This window comes from Thamnophis elegans, chromosome 4, assembly GCF_009769535.1.
Source record: "Thamnophis elegans isolate rThaEle1 chromosome 4, rThaEle1.pri, whole genome shotgun sequence".
Lineage (NCBI taxonomy): Eukaryota > Metazoa > Chordata > Lepidosauria > Squamata > Colubridae > Thamnophis > Thamnophis elegans.
Genome location: NC_045544.1, coordinates 5,382,241 through 5,394,333, shown reverse-complemented (window position 1 = coordinate 5,394,333; position 12,093 = coordinate 5,382,241). Strand labels below are relative to the sequence as shown.

The 12,093-nt window shown below is 39.7% G+C and overlaps 1 protein-coding gene across 1 annotated transcript in view; it reads left to right on the top strand.

Annotated features, from left to right (window-relative positions):
- HMGCLL1 (3-hydroxymethyl-3-methylglutaryl-CoA lyase like 1) overlaps window positions 1-10,566 on the top strand; it is a 65,066-nt gene extending 54,500 nt beyond the window's left edge. Inside the window, exons 9-10 of the mRNA XM_032215158.1 lie at window positions 5,672-5,797; window positions 10,465-10,566. Coding sequence (XP_032071049.1) covers window positions 5,672-5,797; window positions 10,465-10,566 — 228 coding nt within the window. The remainder of the gene's footprint in view (window positions 1-5,671; window positions 5,798-10,464) is intronic.
- Window positions 10,567-12,093: the final 1,527 nt, after the last annotated feature.

The window sequence follows — 12,093 nt, the reverse complement described above, 5'->3', positions numbered from 1 at the left end:
TTAAAACTTGTTTGCATGATCCAGCTAAAGATTAATAAAGCAATGTCAGGAATATGAGAAAGTTACTTGGCCAATTTTGCTCTCACTGTGGGATCAGTAAGGTAGATTCCATTTGGTAATGGTCAGTGGTGAGTTTCTCCTGGTTCGGCCCGGTTCGGCCAAACCGGTAGTAGAGGTGGTGGGAGGCCACAGCCACCCGCCCTGATGCTTCCACGCATGCGCAGAAGCACTGCGCGCACACGGGAGCGCACCTAAACCAGTAGTAAAAATATTTGCAACCCACCACTGGTAATGATGTATTTTTTTTTAAGATTTATTTATTAAGCCTGTAATAAATTATCCTTGTATTGCTTCAGGATAGGTTTGTGCAGATAAAAATATGCCATATACTGTAATTTGATATTTTTTTTAAAAAATGGGGAAAAGCCACCTTTTATTACATTTTAACTTTTAGTTTAAAAATAAGTAAAGCCAAAATCTTAAATGTAATCTTCCTGTTATCAGAATTTATCAAGCAAAAAAAAGGGAAATAGCCCAGTTTAAAGCAACAGCGCCACCAAGTGTTTAGCAAAAGAATACTTTTCACTTTAAAAAATAATTACTATTCTCTTAATTGCATGTACATCCTTCATACATTAAATTAACACTAAATTACAGAGAGGATGCAAATACAGTCCCCTAAAGTAATTTGTTGGGTGGCATTTGATTCAGAATTTTAATCACATTTTCATATCTGTGTTTAAGCTGTATCAGACCTTGTTTTTCTTCATAAACTTTGCACAAAGCTCTTCGAACCATCAACACAACTATGTCCTCTGGCAGCTTGTCAGCATATTAATATGTATGCACATAAATTCCATCCACTGGAATCACTACCAATGCAAAAAAAATGTGACTGTGCCTAGAGACAACAGGGGGACATCTTCAAAATAGTTGCACTGAACATTTTGGAGAATGTGGCCGCTTCAGTGCTTTAAGGAGAGATGCTCGACCTGTCCGAGTGCACTTTGACAAACTTCCTGTCAAACCTTTTACACTAAACTTTTTAATATTAAAACTCTTGTTAAGTACACAATTTGTTTTTCATTGTATAAATAAAAACACAATTAATGGCAAGTATTTATTCTATCAGCTACTGCTTTTATTGCAATGGGCTCAAAGTTCCTCCGAATCCCATCTGCCAGTCAGTGTCGACTGGCAACTATGTGGAGGAGAGCCTTCTCGGTAGTAGCTCCGACCCTTTGGAACGATCTCCCTGTGGAGATTCGTACCCTCACCACCCTCCAGACCTTCCGCGCCACCCTTAAAATCTGGCTATCCCGTCAGGCCTGGGGCTAAAGATTTAACCCACTCCCACCCGAATGGTATGAATGTTGTGTTCTTTTTAATTATGTATTGTTCTTATGTCTCATTGTTTGTATCCCCTTCCCCATGAGTTGTAAGCCGCCCTGAGTCCCCCCAGGGAAAAGGGCGGCCTATAAATAAACTTTAAACTAAAAAACAAAAGTTGTTTATCTAAAGCCCCTGATTAGCCAAAATCCTGTGCACTGGGCTAGCAGCAGTATACACCAGTTACTTCTGCAGATAAGCAATGCCTAACATCAGGATTGCTTATCTGTCTTTCCAGACTGAATGGGTAATTTATTTTAACCCTTGTTGGCATCCTTCTATTTACTTGTGGAATTTCTGTTTAGCAGAACAGGCCTGTGTGAGTAGAATTTTTGGAGACAGTACTCTTAGAATACTTTGAGACATATGCTTATGGTTCAAAAGTATAAGTATCATTTATTAAGGAAATTTGCACTGGTATACATGGCTGCATTTCAGAGCTTTCTGTCCTTGTGATGGTAAAATCGAGAAGGAAGCATAAAATACTGAATTCTTCCTGCCAAAAATAGGTTGAAGGGAAGAACCTCAATCTACCAAGGGACTAAAATCCAGACAATAAATGGTCAATGGTGAAATCAGTGACAAAGGTCCATAAATGTGGACAAAGAACTTAAGCAGCCTTGAAGAGCATTTGGAGACTCCAGCTTGTCCAGAATGCAGCCATGCGAGCGATCGTGGGTGCATCTCGGTTCACCCACGTAACACCTATCCTCCGCGAGCTGCACTGGCTGCCTATTGGTCTCTGGATGCACTTCAAGGTGCTAGTCGTCACTTATAAAGCCCTTCATGGTATTGTCCCTAGGTACTTGAGAGACCACCTGCTGCCAATTACCTCCAATAGACCGATTAGATCCCACAGATTAAGCCTCCTCTGAATTCCATCTGCCGGCCAGTGTCGACTGGCGACTACCTGGAGGAGAGCCTTCTCTGTGGCTGCTCCGACCCTCTGGAACGAACTCCCCGTGGAGATTCGAACCCTCACCACCCTCCAGGCCTTCCGCAAAGCCCTTAAAACCTGGCTGTTCCGGCAGGCCTGGGGCTAAAGAGCTGTTACCCCGTCTCGAATGGTATGACTGTTGTGTGTTTTAAATTATGCATTGTTATGTGTCGTTTTTTAATTTTTTGTCTGTATCCCCCTTCCCTGGTTTGAGTTGTGAGCCGCCCTGAGTCCCCTTCGGGGGAAAAGGGCAGCATATAAATATAATAAACAAACAAACAAATAAACAACAAACAAAGCTTCTGAAACTGCAGATCCAACAATTGTTTAGCTGATATGCACATCACTGAATGCAAAACAGCTGAAAGTATTACAAAATATAATATTATTCTGCAATCAAATTTCATGGTTAGCTTGGTATTAATCGATGGGTGCAGCTTATTCTGTGTAATGATCGATGTTTTAGGATATATATTTCAAACAGTCGCTCCTTGGGTCTCATGGGAAAACATAATTTTAAATGGGGGTTTTAAAGTCAAAGCAGATCACGTCACCTGGATTCTTCCAAGTGTTTATTTTGTGACAAATTGAAGTCACTTTTAACTGGGTTCTATAATATGTAATTTAATTTTGCGCATTTTAATAACTTTTCCTCTTGCTGCTATTAAATTGTTATTGTTTGCTTTTTCAGTTTTACGTGCTTTTTCTTACAGCATTTTCATCGTGTGCTTCTGTTGATTACATTGTCTGATTTTATGATTAGAATTTATATTAATCTACCTACATTTAATAAGAACACAGGATATTGTTTTAATGCTTCATCCTATGAACTTCTAAAGCTATTTTCCATGACTGCTTTGGCTTCAGAAAAATGCTTCTCACTGCATATAAGTCTGACAAATATATATATATATATATATATATATATATATATATATATATATATATATATATGTGTGTGTGTGTGTGTGTGTGTGTGTGTGTGTGTGTGTGTGTGTGTGTGTGTGTATGTATGTTATATTTGTGCTGATAAATAAATAAAGGGAGACTAGTATAGATCTATTTCAAGCTATTTAGCTCTCATCAGCTCTCATTCAAATAGCTTGAAATAGATCTATACTAGTCTCCCTTTATTTATTTATCAGCACAAATATAACAAATGTAACAAAAAGGCAACAGTAAAAAATATTGGGTTTCTGTCTGGATGGTCTCTTGTGACGAGCCGAAGGACAGAGAATGGAAGTGTGATCTTCCTCCCATATTTGGGCATACCAGGGGTTGTGACTTTAAATATATACCTTTCACCCTGGCCTGGCTGATAAGGAGTCGAGCTCTGTAGCTCAATGGTTAACACATCTGCCTAAGAGGCAATAGAGCACAGGTTCGATTCCCAGCAAGGGTATGGCTAGCTGATGAGAGCTAAATAGCTTGAAATAGATCTATACTAGTCTCCCTTTATTTATTTATCAGCACAAATTTAACATATATATATATATTAATTATTAAAAACATTAAAAGTTAAAAATAAAAAAGAGATACAATTTTAAAAACATCACACCATACAATCCGTCTAGGTAGGGCTGGACCTTGTTCAACAGCCCCAGGCCTGCCGGAACAGCCAGGTTTTAGTGGCTTTTCGGAAGGCCGAGAGAGTGGGAAGGGTCCGGATCTTTACGGGTGGATCGTTCCACAGGGCCGGAGCATCTCCAGAGAAGGCCCTCCCCCGAGAGGCCGCCAGCCGGCATTGTCTGGCTGATGGCACCCGGAGGAGGCCCAACCTGTGAGATCTTATTGGCCATTGGGAGGTATGTGGCAGGAGGCGGTCTCTCAGATATCCAGGTCCTAAGCCATGTAGGGCTTTAAAAGTAATGACTAGCACCTTGAAGCGCTTTCGGAGATCAATAGGAAGCCAGTGCAGCTCGCGGAGGATGGGTGTAACATGGGTGTATCTAGGTACTAGTTCCCTTGTAACTTTGAACAGTCACTAAATGAACTCTTGTAAGTCGAGGGCTATCTGTACAGTTGTGAATCCTTAGATTTCTGGGAATATTAACCATGTCACATTCTCCACTTGTGAGACTTTAAATTCCCCCCCCCCTTTTTTTTTCAATCGAGGGTCTCAACTATTGTCTCATCAGTCCATGCTGATGGGGGGGAATCAATTTGTAAAGAAATGGAATGTTTTATTTCGAAAGAGGTATTGAATGTGTTGAATGTGTGTCTATAATAAGCCATGCGCGGCGAAGGTTCAAGTAACATAGCAAAAAGGGTAAAATGTTTACTCTTTTTTTTTAAAGTAATCTTTATTAGTTATACATTTTTTTAAGAGTAAAACATACAAATACAAATACAATTTTAAACATACAACCCCCCCTCCCCTCCCCCCCCCGCGGTGACAGTCATTCACAGCCCAACTTTTTTCTTTCCTTCCTCATTGTTAGGTCTCTAAGCCACATCTTCTCATTACAAAGTTCAGGGATCTATTACAATACCCATGTTCACTTTTAACTTTCCCCTTTTTAAGTCCCTGCTGTTCTCCTTGTCGCCCACATATACCATAAGTTCCAGCTAAGGTAATGTTCTGTTTCTCCTTTGTCCCTCAGCCAACCCGTCATTCTGTCCATTTCTGCACATTCATAAATCTTTTTAATTAGGGCATCTTCCGACGGTATGGTAGTGGATTTCCAAAATTGTGCATAAGTTATTCTTGCGGCCACAATTATATGTAGGCTCAAATGCCATATTGAACTGCTTATGTTTTCTGGTTTAATGCTTAGTAGAAGGTTCTCGGGTCTCCATTCCATGTTTGCCCCGGTAACCTCTTTTAGCCATTTTTTAATCCTTTTCCAGTATTTCGTGGCCTCAGTACAGGACCACCAAATATGGTAGAATGTGCCATCCTTTCTTCCACATTTCCAACATAATGGAGATAACCCAGGGAACATCTTGGCTAACCTCGTTGGGGGGAAGTGCCACCTATAAACCATCTTGTATATGTTTTCTTTGAATGCTGCAGATATTGTAAGTTTAATGGTCTTACTCCATAGATCCCACCATTTGCCCATTTCAATCTCATAGCCAAAGTTTCTCTCCCATGCTATTAGAAGGCTTTTATCCATCTCTTCATTAGCATCTTGGCAGGTCAAAAATTGGTAAATCTTCGATAACAGGTAAAATGTTTACTCTTAAAATGGCATCTGGATTATGGAAGGAAGGCATGCTCAGATATAAATTGCAGAACAATGCTCCCGACCCTTTTCTGTATGCAGAGTGCCCTGGTGAGCATTTTGAATTGAGGGCTATCTCTCTGATGGAATATCTATGATTACCATTATTGTTTTCTAGATGGGAGTTCATGTTGTGGATTCTTCTGTTTCGGGCTTAGGAGGCTGCCCGTATGCGAAAGGCGCCACTGGAAATGTAGCCACAGAAGATGTGATATACATGCTTAATGGCATGGGAATCAATACAGTAAGCTAATTCTTATATATTTATGGGATTCCACATAACTGCTTAAAAAAAAAATGGGGCGGGGTCTTTGAAATAGCACGTATGTCATGTCTGTTATATTGATTTCAAACAATTATATTGTTTATAATATTGTTTATTGTTATATTGTTTATTGTTATATTATTGTTTATTGTTATATTATATAGCTAACATTGTTATGTTATATTATATTATAATATTGTTTATTGTTATAATATTGTTTATTGTTATATTATATAGCACGTATGTCATGCCTGTTATATTGATTTCAAACAATATAATAGCAATAGCAATAGCAGTTGGACTTATATACCGCTTCATAGGGCTTTCAGCCCTCTCTAAGCGGTTTACAGAGTCAGCATATTGCCCCCAACAACAATCCGGGTCCTCATTTTACCCACCTCGGAAGGATGGAAGGCTGAGTCAACCTTGAGCCGGTGAGATTTGAACAGCCGAACTGCAGAACTGCAGTCAGCTGAAGTAGCCTGCAGTGCTGCATTTAACCACTGTGTCACCTCAGCTCTGCCAATATAATGTATTACAGTCTTTTACACTTTTTTCTAAAAGGCTTTACAGATTTGATAAATGAATCAATCAAACAGTGCCCACCGATGCATTCTAGGACAGGAATCTGTCAGGGGAAATAGGCTTTTCCACAGAACTGATTTTTCTGTGTTACAAAAGGATTGCATATTTTTTCTCCTAATCTTACTTATACATATGTGATCTTGAATAAACGTTTAATTTTCCCAGGATAGGAATGCATCTCGGGCAATTATAAAAAAATATATTTTTAAAACAGTTTTTCATCCTCACTATGACTTGAATTCTAGACTTCGGGGTTTATTTTCTTATCAAATTATTGATAGCGCAAACCATTTACTAGAATTAAACATTGCCCTTTGTTTACATTATTTCCACTGACAGGTGCTTTCTTGGGCTACTGCTAAAGAACACAATGGATCTTTCCCCTCTTTTAAAAAGCAGTTGTTCTTTCAGATGAGCTGAGAACTTTGAAGTCACAGTTAATTCCTCCTTTAGAACAAGGTTCACAATGATTAGATCAAATTGTCAGTTTTTACTTTGGGAAAGCTGATACCCACCATCTATACATGGCTGTGTATAATTTTGCAAAGGTCAGCGCAATGAACATCTGGCAAGTGAAGATTAGATTTAAGGTGCTGAAACATTTTTTTTTTTTTAGGATAATAATATGTATGAGTCAAAAGAATATTAGAATCCCAAAACAGTACTTCATTCATGATACGCAATGTTGAGATGCTGGAAATGCGCAGAGGAAAGCAGCAAAGATGCTAAAGGATCTGGACGCTAAATTGTATGACAAATGGTTGAGGGAACTAGGTGTATCTAGCCTATGGAAGAGGACATAATAGCTACCTTCCAGCGTGACCCATCAAAACCGCGCTCGACTAAGCCGCGCCCGATTAAACCGCGTCGCTGACCTCATCAACAGGGCGACAACAGCCAGCGCGGAGAAAGAAGGGTGCTTTAAATAGCGCTTTGAAAGCAAGCTGATTCAATTTAAGGTAAGGGTTAGGTTTAGGGTTAGCTTTAGGGTTAGCTTTAGGGTTAGGTTAAGGGTTAGGGTTAGGGTTAGGGTTAGGGTTAGGGTTAGGGTTAGGGTTAGGGTTAGGGTTAGGTTAAGGGTTAGGGTTAGGTTTAGGGTTAGGTTAAGGGTTAGGATTAGGTTTAGAGTTAGGTTAAGGGTTAGGTTTAGGGTTAGGTTTAGGGGAGTTAGGTTTAGGTTTAGGGGTTAATTTTAGGTTTAGGGTTTACAGCGTGCTTCTGTCTCCGCGCTGTTGTCGCCCTGTTGATGACGTCAGCTATGCGGTTTAGTCGGACGCGGTTTAATCGAGCGCAGTTTAGTCGAGCGCGGTTTTGTGGTGGAACCATCTTCCAGTACTTGAGGCGCTATCACAAAGAATAGGAGATTGACTTATTCCCAATGACTTTAAATTAGATTATTCATCCCTTAATTTCATAGAACAATGGATTTTGATTTGGTAGGTAATTAACTTTTCAGAGTGGCTTATAAAAAGTAACAGCAAAGCGCACGCGCCTTCATTCACACATCAAAAGCAAAACTTTGAAATACTACAATTTAAAAGTATAAAAGCAATTAGTCAAATTGGGGAAAAAAATGGAGCATAAGCAAATACTAACCTACAATGGAAAATAAAAGAAGCCGTATCTGGCACCAATTACAAGGTTAATGTCAGCTGAATGTACATTGACAGTTTCACATTTAGGGTGCTGCCACCACGTGGTCCTGTTGCATTTTATATCAAGCACCAGTTGTTATGGTATACCCGAGGCCCTGAAGGACTAGGACCTTCAGATGTTCTGGTTGCAAGCAAAGAGCCAAGATCAGAGCCAAAGTTTTGAATTATACTGAGGCCCAAACAGTGTTAACATTACTGTTTCTAGGGTATAAGTGTAATATGATTATATTTCTCTTCTCCTACTTATCAGACCGGAGAGACAGTTTGGTGTAGTGGTCAATGCACCAGGCTAGAAATTGGGAGTTCTAGTCCAGGGACGTGCAGTCAGGGGAGACAGGGGAGGCAGAGCCTCACCACTATCATCATGAAAAGACAAAAAAAAGGTAAAAGGAAAAAGGCAAGAGCTGCTGAGGTCAGGCTGAGCTAGTTGCTGCCAGAGTCACAGTGGATGACTCTGCTTAACTGTTTAAAAAAGCCTCTAAAAAAACACCCTCTACAGGAGGCGGCAGGAGAACGCGGTGCCTCATCTAGTCTGACTTTATGATCACTCGAGCAGAGCTAAGCAAGGGTTAAAAGCTGAAAAATTCCTGATGTAGATGAGGCACGTCATTCTCCTGCCTCCTGTAGAGGGCGTTTTTTTTTAGAGGCTTTTTTAAACAGTTAAGCAGAATCATCCACACGGTGACTCTGGCAGCAACTAGCTCAGCCTGACCTCAGCTCTTGCCTTTTTCCTTTTACATTTTTTTTCTTCTCATGATGGCAGGTAAGAGCAGAGTTGAAATCCTCTCTGAAACAGCTGGAAAAGGTACATGTGGGTCGGAGGGAGGGGGAGGAATTCAAACTTCAGCCTCCTGGTGCAACTTTGTGTGTGTGTGTGTGTGTGTGTGTGTGTTTGAGAGAGGGGGGAGGGAGCATATTGAGACAGTTCTTTAGTTTATGCACTATGTAACACTTTAATACTATGCCTTTGAGTCTTCTGAAATTTTAATTATCCAATCATAAGCAAAATAAAAAATGTTTTCAGTAGAATGAATTTCCACTTCTACTTACACCTGCCAGCCAAAATGCTGCTAGTGGTATTGCTAACATGGGCTGAGGAGGAAAACCTAAATTTTCTGAATCCTGCTGCAACTGTGTGTGTGTGTTTGTGTGTGTGTGTGTGTGTGTTTGAGAGAGGGGGGGAGAGAGGGGGGAAGGAGGGGAAGGGAGAAGAAAAAGAAAAAGAAAGAAGGAAACTTATTTAGCAAAGGAGAAAAACAAATGCTGTCGCTTTAAATCGGAACTGAGCATGCCTGGCTGTGTAATTCTGGGAGTTGAAGTCCACAAGTCTAAAAAAATTGCTGCCTCACCAGCCATAAAACTCACCGCACGTCACTGTTCTAGTCCCACCTTAGAACACAAAGCCAGCTGGGAGACTTTGGACCAGTCACTCTCTTTCAGCTGTAGGAAAAAGACAAGGGCAAACTACTTCCAAAATCTTGTCACAAAAACTGCAGGGGAATAATCTAGACAGTTGCCATGAGTCAACATTAGCTCGAAGGCACAAAAGTAATAATAATTTTAAAAGATGATCACTGTGAAGTTTGGATGATTCATCAGGTCCCTTCAGATAAGGTAACTGCAAGTTTTGAACCAACTTCAGAGGTCCGTATAAAATTCTCTGAAGTATTGTAGTCCAAAGGTATGTGATGTAGTTGTTAAAAAGCATTGGGGACATAATGTATTAAAATGCTTCCAGACACTAAAGTATAGAAGGTAATTCAGATAAGTAGAGTCAGAGAAAGTTTCAGAATACGTGACCCGTCAAAACCATGGTAGACAAAACCGCGCTCGACGAAAGCGCGTACCTGACGTCATCAGCAGCGCGATGAAAAAAATTAAAAATAAATTAAATTGAAATTAAAATAAAATTAAAGCAAGCCGATTCACATAAAGGTAAGGGTTAGGTTTAGGGTTAGGGTTAGGGTTAGGGTTAGGTTAAGGGTTAGGGTTAGGGTTAAGGTTACGTTAAGCGTTAGGGTTAGGGTTAGCGTTAGGTTAAGGGTTAGCGTTAGGTTTAGGGTTAGGTTAAGGGTTAGGTTTAGGGTTAGGTTAAGGGTTAGGTTTAGGGTTAGGTTTAGGGTTAGGTTTAGGGGGGTTAGGGTAAGGTTTTCGCTTTAATTTTAAATTTACCGCTCACAGTGCAATGTTTTCGTCGCGCTGTGATGATGTCACGTACGCGCTTTCATCGAGCGCGCTTTTGTCTACTGCGGTTTTGTGGTGGAACCTCAGAATATGGATGATTGATGAAGAATTTAGGATCATTACAAAGCACGCTCATATTTTCCTCTCCTGCTGAACATCTCGAGTGGTTATATATGAATATTAAAAAAAAATTTCTTTCTCCTCTCTCTCCCGCAATTTTAGGGTGTGGATCTTTACAAAGTTATGGAAGCCGGCAACTTCATCTGCAGAGCTTTGAATAAGAAAACCAGTTCTAAAGTTGCTCAAGCTTCGTTCAGTGATTGAGCTGGAAAATAAATGGTGGCATTCTTACAAAAAGTTAAATATTTATCTGTCAGTGGGCTTTTCCTGTTTATAGTTGCAAAATACAAGCATATTGCAAAAAATTAAAAAAAAACCAGTATCATCTGAAGGGAACAGTAGCACTACAGTTGATAGGAGGCCAATGGCAGTAATGAATTAAAAGGCCAAAGTAGAAAGCCTTCATTTGAATTGCTAAATGATTTTTTTTTCCCCTTTGGGAGTCCTTGGGTGATGCCTATTGCAACTTAGGATGGCCTCTCTTCATCAGATCATAGTCAACTTCTGATGTGATGCTTTTAGAATATAAATGTTCCCCTACCGTGGTACTCTGTGCCAACAAGAGTACATACTTATTTGCTTACAAATGAAGTAGGCTTGCTACATGGATTAAAAAATAAGTTAGAGACAAACTGAATTAAGCAAGCATACTGTTACGTAATGTAGTGCTACTGAATTTGAACTGAGCTTACCTTGCTATGAGTTCTGCCTATCAATAGCGAAGGAACAAACAATCAAGAAATATGCCACAATTTAGCACTTGGTAGAGCAGTCGTAAATACCTTGAAAAAAATGTTCATATGCTGTGATGTTTCTGTACTACCAAAATCAGAGTTGTGCAGCCAATGGTTTTGGTACGGAAGTTGTACTTTGAAGAAGCAGGATAGAAAAAGCATTGATGCTTTTGATGTTAGAGATGAATAATCGAACAAATCTACCCCTTGAGTTCTCATTCCAGGCATAAACGATCAGGCTCAAATTATCCTACTTCAAACACATCATGTTTGAGCCAGCTCTCTAGAGAAGACTCTGATGCTAGGAATGGTGGAAGGGAAGAGAAGAGGATCACTAGCAGTAAGATGGATGGATTCCTCTCCGGTGGTGATGGAGGCACCTCTAAAAGACCACGTTAAGGGCAGATCTTCATGGAGAAAATCGCTAACAATCCACACTGATTTGATGGTGCATAATCAATCAATATGCAGCTTGGATTCCAAACTATGTGTAAGCAATATATGATGGCCCAAATGTGTTGAAGATTATCAGCCTTGGCTAATGGTAGTGAGAAGTGATAGGACGTGGCCATCCCTGTCTAATTCAGGAAAATATATGTCATAATGTATTGGTGACTCTTGTAAAATGCCTTAGGTCTTTATTCAATTTCCTTCCGTTTTTATTTTTATATATTTGCTCAAAATGTACTGTATATGTGTACGCTTCTGGAGATATTGGTTCATGTACTAGATGATATATTTATAAAACTCTGAACAAGTATATGCAAAATATAAAATCAATTAAAGGAATCTTTCTCTATTCAGAGCTCTTTTAACTCCTGTTATGGGATCAACTGCAGCTCGGAGTCTGTAACAAACTCTCACACTATAATAAAATGCCACGATAAGGGGCATAATACGGTCAGTCTCCTATTTTGAAAATGTGTATTAGAATTAGATTGAGCACAAATTTCAAAATAACGCGATTGCACTTGTATACTGTTGCTCTTTAATTCCA